Here is a 6,908-nt window from a genome sequence, read left to right as displayed (position 1 = left end):
ATAGATAGATAGGTAGATAGATAGATAGATAGATAGATAGATAGAGACGGACGGACGGATGGATGGATAGATGGATAGACAGAACGATAGAACGATAGAACGATAGATGGATGGATGGATGGATAGATAGATAGATGGACAGATGGATAGATAGATAGATAATTTCTCAGGGTCTGTTGCTTCTCAAAGGACAGATGTTTCACATGAAACAAAAGAATATTCAAAGGAGAAACGAGGGATGGAATGAAAAAGAGAGAAATAAATCCACTGAGTTTCAGATGACGGTTTCAAACACTCGTAACGCTGCTGCTGATTCAGTTCCAGTCTGAAAAAATCGACAGGAGGGAAAAAACCCAGAGGAGAGTAAAAACAGGAGCAGCGGAGGAGTGCAGCAGGATAACGGAGGGATGGAGGGGGAGGAGAGATCAGCGAACCAGAACAAGGGATGAGTGCTCGTGTGGGATAGAGAGCGGAATATGAGAGAGAATTCATGTTCACAGCAGTATTCATGTGATGAGGAACACACTCTAGTCTACGCAACATATGAACATAAACTCAATTCATGCACAAATGCAATTCACAACACAACATGTGAATATCTGTTAAAAATGTAATTTATTTCTGAGATCAAAGCTGAATTTTCAGCATCATTACTCCAGTCTTCAGTGTCACATGATCCTTCAGAAATTAAATCTGCTCAAGAAACATTTCTGATTATCAATGTTGAAAACAGCTGAATATTTTAGTGAAAACACTGCGATACTTTGTGAAATACTGCCATTCAATTTTTTGAAAGAAATTAATACCTTTTATTCAGCAAGGATGCATTAAATTGTTTAAACGTGACAGTAAAGACATTTATAAGATTCATAAAAGATTTTTATTTCAAATAAATGCTGTTCTTTTGAACTTTCTATTCGTCAAAGAATCCTGAAAAATTAAATGTATTATGGTTTCCACAAAAATAATGAGCAGCACTACTGTTTTCAACATTGATCATCAGAAATGTTTCTTGAGCAGCAAATCAGCATATTAGAATGATTTCTGAAGGATCAATAACAATTTACAATATACTTTAAATTGTAATATTTCACTGTTTTTACTGTGTTTTCGATCAAATAAATGCAGCCTTGGTGAGCAGAAGGGACTTCTTTTTTCTTTTTCTTTTTTTTGATCAGAGGTATAAAGTGACAGACAGACATCTGCAGGAAACTTTTTTGCCCCTTTGAGTACTGAAGTTTGTTACTGTACAACATAACAACACGCTGAACAAGAATTCATGCAATTCTGTTTCTGCTTCAGCTTGTCCATCAGCTGTTCTTCATTTTGCTGGAAGCCGACCAAATTCTGTCTGTATTGTGTTTCAACTCTCCAGCTGATCAATATTCTCACTTTAGATGAAAACATGTTTGCCCACAGCTGTCGGATAAATGAGATCATGTTATATGAGAATTCCCAATGACTTGAAACAAAACAAAACTACAAAAATCTGTCCTGAAACACAACATGCCAAAAACTGATGCTATTTACTTTCTTAATGCACACTCTTGGTCTTGTTGAAAAGGATTGCATGTTACAGTGCATGAAAAAGTGTTTGTGTTCATAATCTTCCATCAAACTGAAATTAAAACTTTGCTTTTTTCAGCTGACATCGCCTGTTTCACTCATATTATTGTAGTCAAATGGGTTGCGAAGTGCATTTCATGTTGACTTTAACACTGAATCTGTCGTAAGACTCAAGGGCTGAACAGTAATGTGTGTCTCACGTGTGTCACACAAAGGCTCGCTGTCTAAGCCTGTTGGACTCGCTAATGTGAGTTAAGCAGATAAGGAGGAAGGCTGTGTGATTCAAAAGCATCTCACAGGAGATTCAAGACATGAGTGGGCACCTTCAAACCACTGAGAGAATGCAGGAGCTGCAAGAGAGATGGAACGCTCCAAAATCCTGAGCTTTAGCAGTAAAACATCCCTCTCGAGATGAGCTCAGAAATGCGTGTGTGTGTGTGTGTGTGTGTGTGTGTGTGCGTCCACACTCACTAATGCATATGCAGATCTGAGAAATACACACAAACTGTGAGATCAGGCAAGATCTCACACACACACACACACACACACACACACACACACACACACGTGATGAGGGTTCTCGGCTCTATCAAGAAAACATTCAAGTCACCCCAAAATAAAAGAAAGAAATGATTCATTTTGAGAATCTTTTTGTTTAAATAATTAAAATGAGAAATGATGTCTACCCTAGGAGCACTGAGATGTTTTGCATGGTGAAAAACACATTTTCCCCTCAAATTCTTATTATTGCAATGCATCTGGCCTCATTTTTCTTAATGTATAAAAACATGATAATAATAAAATTATATATACATATATTCAAAATGTTATCAATAAATGTATATTTAAAAATATATCAAAAGTTTGGAGTCAGTAAAATGTTAAAATGCTCTTCTGCTCATCAAGACTGCAATTATTTGTTTAAAAAACAGTAAAAACAGCAATATTGTGAAATATTATTAATATTTCAAATAATAGTTTCCTATTTGAATATATTTTAAACTGTAATTTATTCCTGTAATGTAAAGCTGAATTTTCAGCATCATTACTCCAGTCTTCAGTGTCACATGATCTTCAGAAATCATTCTAATATGCTGATTTGCTGCTCAAAAAACATTTCTGATTATTATCAATGTTTAAAACATTTGTGCTGCTCAATATTTTTGTGAAAACTGTGACAGATTTTATTTCTCAGGATTTTTTGATGAATAGAAAGATTTATTTTTTTGAAATATAAATCTTTTGTTACATTCTAAATGTATTTACTGTCACTTTTGATCATTTTAATGCAACCTTGCTGAATATAAAAAATGCACTGACTCCAAAGTTTTGAATGGTAATGTTTCAAGCCCTTTCAGCGATGACCTTCTGTGGCTCACACTCCTTGTGGAGGGTGTCGATGATCATGTTCTGGACAACTGTCAAGTCAGTAGTCTTCCTCATAATTGTGGCTGCATGTTCTAAACTAGCCCAGGAGGTACCCAGTATTTATACTCAAAATTAATCAAACTAATCAAGCTCAAAATGGAATATTCTAATTTTTTGAGATACTGAATTTTTAAATTTACTAAGCTGTAAGTCGTAACCATCAGAATTAAAACAAAAAAACTCTTGAAATATTTCAGTTTGTATGCAATGACTCTAGAATATAAGAAAGTAATTTAAATAGTTGTATCTCGGCCAAATATTGTCCTATCCTAACAAACCATACATCAATGGTAAGCTTATTTATTCAGCTTTCAGATGATGTATAAATCTCAATTTCGAAAAATTGACCCTTATGACTGGTTTCGTGCTCCAGGGTCACATATATGTATGCAAAAGTGAAAAGTGAAGGGAACATTAAGATCAGCATCAACACCCATCAAATCCAAATCATCTTTTATTTCCTTTTTGGATTTCAGAGAGTATCAGTTTCTGACACAGAGGGAACAGAGAGAGAGACTCACTGTTGTCACTGTTTTCGTCTTTGGACCCGCTGACGGTTCCGTCCGGCTGCATCTGCAAGTAGAAGCCCTGCTCGCTGAAGAGCCTGGTCACTATCCCCTTCAACTGAGGCTCTGAAACACACGGCACAAACACAAACACGTCACAAAAACACAACCGCAAAACCTGCACACCATCAGCACTCTCAGAAACTGCTTCTTTGTAGCAGGTTTGAGTTGAGCTACATGGCTCTTTGGACATTATAAAGTCTCAGATGTTACATTACAGGTTCTTCTGATCCGATAATGAAGAGCTAGACAACACAACATGTTTTTATGAAACTTAAAATGCAAAACCCTTCTTAAAACCTTTAAATAAACCACTCTAAACCAATCATGCACGCAAACAAGCACAGGTTTTGAATGGGACGGATGCATCATAATGCATGCTGAACGGTCATATAATGTTTAGTATTGTTCAAAATTAATGAATTAAAAAAGGAACCTGTCATGTTACCGAAACCGCAAGTGCTGCTAACCAATTAAAATGTGTTAATTGTTTCAGTACCTTGCTAATTATGTTAGTAAACCGGCTCCCCTTCTGCTCTGACATCTGTGACACTGTCTCACTCCCAGCATGTTTTCAAGTGTTTCGACCCAATATTTAGTATTTAAAAAGGTCACGCGCTATAAAAAGGCCAATGAAATTTGAATTACAGACACACTTGTACTATATTTCTCGTTTTAGAAGAGCTCAGTCGACCGGCATGAACAGAGAGAGGAGAAAAAGTAGTCAAAAATGATACAGACATCATAAACAAACCAAACTGAACAGAATAGAGTTTGTCAGCTTTAATATGCATGTTTAATTTACAACAGAATAGTTTCTGATTGTAACATTGAAATGTAGCATTTTCTGTGAAGCTGCTTTAAAGCAACATGTAAAAAAAAAAAAAAACGCTAATATGTGAAAAGCGCTATTAAAATGATCTTGAATTGAATTGAATTCATTTGAAGTTGAATTGCAAAGACACACCTGTAACCATTCAGAATAAAGTAGCATGCTGCAGTTCACGGTCACACTTTATAATGACATTTATTAATAACATCAAACATTGTGGCATTATTTAATGATTATTGAAATGAAAAATGTAAAGTTCAAACTCAATACATATTTAAATTATGTTCCCATATATTTGTATGTAGTTATCATTTGTATGTGAAGCACATTCACTACCTGTTAAGCATTAAAATGTTAATGCACGAATATATATAGTAGTCAACATTTGAAGTGGATCAAAACCTTTCAAAGTTGTCCTAAAACCAAAACAATACCCGTTCTTGTAGCACAACTTTGATGAACTTTTTTGATCCACTTCAAATGTTGACTACTGTATATTTTACTATATTAATGTCTATTGTATAACTATTCATATTTTCAATCTATATTAATATTTTAAAGTGTTTATTGTGAAAGTTATTAAAAAAAATCATATATTCAATGATATTAACAGACAAATATTTTATATCTAACCTTTGTTTTTATTATACATTTTATTTATTTTAATTTTATCTGATATTGTACATACACTTTTAATATTTTAAGGTATTTATTGTAATCTATCTATCTATCTATCTATCAATTGTACATAAACTACTTGTTAAACAATATAATGCAATCAAAGTTATCAATTAAACAATCATATATATGACCATGCAGCACAAAAGCAGTGTTAAGTCGCTGGGGTATATTTGTAGCAATAGCCAACAATACATTGTATGGGTCAAAATTATCAATTTTTCTTTTATGCCAAAAATCATTAGGATATTAAGTAAAGATCATGTTCCATTAAGATATTTTGTAAATTTCCTACCGTAAATATATCAAAACTTAATTTTTGATTAGTAATATGCATTGCTAAGAACTTCATTTGGACAACTTTAAAGGTGATTTTCTCAATATTTAGATTTTTTTGCACCCTCAGATTCCAGATTTTCAAATAGTTGTATCTCAGCCAAATATTGTCCGATCCTAACAAACCATACATCAATGGAAAGCGTATTTATTCAGCTTTCAGATGATCTATACATCTCAATTTAGAAAAATTGACCCTTATGAATGGTTCTGTGGTCCAGGGTCACATATTTGCATTTAGCGTGCATAAACTTTCTGTTTTGCATTATGAATGTTAATGCAGTCATCAAAGTAGCCTAATCAATAAACAATCACGCAAAATCTAACAAACAGTAGCAGAGTGTATCATAAACAGTGACGCAAACTCTCATTCGCTGTTGTCCGCGCGCACAGGTGTGAATGAACTGACCTGGTTTCCGGCGCACGGGTCGTTTCTTCCCGCTGCAGAATCGGACTTTACAGAAGAGTCCGAACAGGTGCCGATCGCACAGGGAGCCTCGGCCCGAGGGCTCTTTACCGGGGCTGGAGCGACGCTTACCGGACACCACTCGCTCGCTGTTTGACTCGCGCGCCTGCCGTTTCTGTCGGATGAGCGAGCTGGCGATCGCCGCGGCCATCTCACGGGAGAGCGAGGGACGCGGGTCCGGTGACGATCGTGCAGATTCGTTGCAGATTCACGGTGCAGACCACCGGCGCGAGGGAGCGAGCGCGCGCGCGTCTCTCGTGCAGGCATGCACCGGAGCATGAGCGATACCGATAGACTCGTGTTTCTTACCACTGAAAGCACTTAGAGTTACATAACCGCACAATTAGACCACATAACAACACCGAGACCGTCCAAAAAACACGAGTCCTAACAGAGCGTCAGTTATTCACGACATGAAGAGCTTCGAAACGCGCAGCTGAAATGACGGGCGATGGGTGTCCGCTTCTTAACTTCTCATCACTAAGGTCCGGTTTGTCCTCCTCAACATGTTGATTTAACAGCTCTCATCCCATCTCCGTTCACAGTCCGTTTCCAGCATCTTTCCTAAGATCCGGTGCAAGGAAAATCCTCAGAAAATCCAATAGAGTGATTTTCAATCTACAGATGCATCTTGTGTGATTCCAGCCGAGGAGATGAAGCTCAGAATGATCGGATAGAAGGAGAGCGACTCGACTGGGAACAGAGGGGGGAGGTCAAAGCAACAGCTTTCCCAAAAAATAGTCGCAGCGGGAGCACAACAGCGGCTTAAACCAGAAACAAAACTTTGTTGACCAACACTATTAAAAATAAAGGTTCTTTATTGGCATCAATGGTTCTATGAAGAACTTTGAACATCCATGGAACCTTTCAAATGCAGAAAAGGTTCTTTATAGTCGAAAAATGTTCTTCAAATGGAACCAAAAATGGTTCTTCTATGGCAGGGTTCCTCAAATCTTACCCTGGAGGTCCAATGCGCTGCAGAGTTTAGCTCCAACCCTGATCAAACTCAGCTACCTGTGATTTTCTAATGATCCTG

General features: G+C 36.7%; 1 protein-coding gene across 1 annotated transcript in view; it reads right to left on the bottom strand.

Annotated features, from left to right (window-relative positions):
* LOC107756227 (fibroblast growth factor 12-like) overlaps positions 1 to 6,534 on the bottom strand; it is a 15,190-nt gene extending 8,656 nt beyond the window's left edge. Inside the window, exons 1-2 of the mRNA XM_016573267.1 lie at positions 5,816 to 6,534; positions 3,516 to 3,626 (exon numbers count right to left, since the gene is read on the bottom strand). Of these exons, the coding sequence (XP_016428753.1) occupies positions 3,516 to 3,626; positions 5,816 to 6,023 (319 nt within the window). The 5' untranslated portion in view covers positions 6,024 to 6,534. The remainder of the gene's footprint in view (positions 1 to 3,515; positions 3,627 to 5,815) is intronic.
* Positions 6,535 to 6,908: the final 374 nt, after the last annotated feature.

Source organism: Sinocyclocheilus rhinocerous, unplaced genomic scaffold (assembly GCF_001515625.1).
Source record: "Sinocyclocheilus rhinocerous isolate Xijiao unplaced genomic scaffold, SAMN03320098_v1.1 scaffold592, whole genome shotgun sequence".
In the NCBI taxonomy this organism is placed as follows: Eukaryota; Metazoa; Chordata; class Actinopteri; order Cypriniformes; family Cyprinidae; genus Sinocyclocheilus; species Sinocyclocheilus rhinocerous.
The sequence above is the reverse complement of the archived record's forward strand: the minus strand, read 5'-3'. Positions and strand labels throughout refer to the sequence as shown.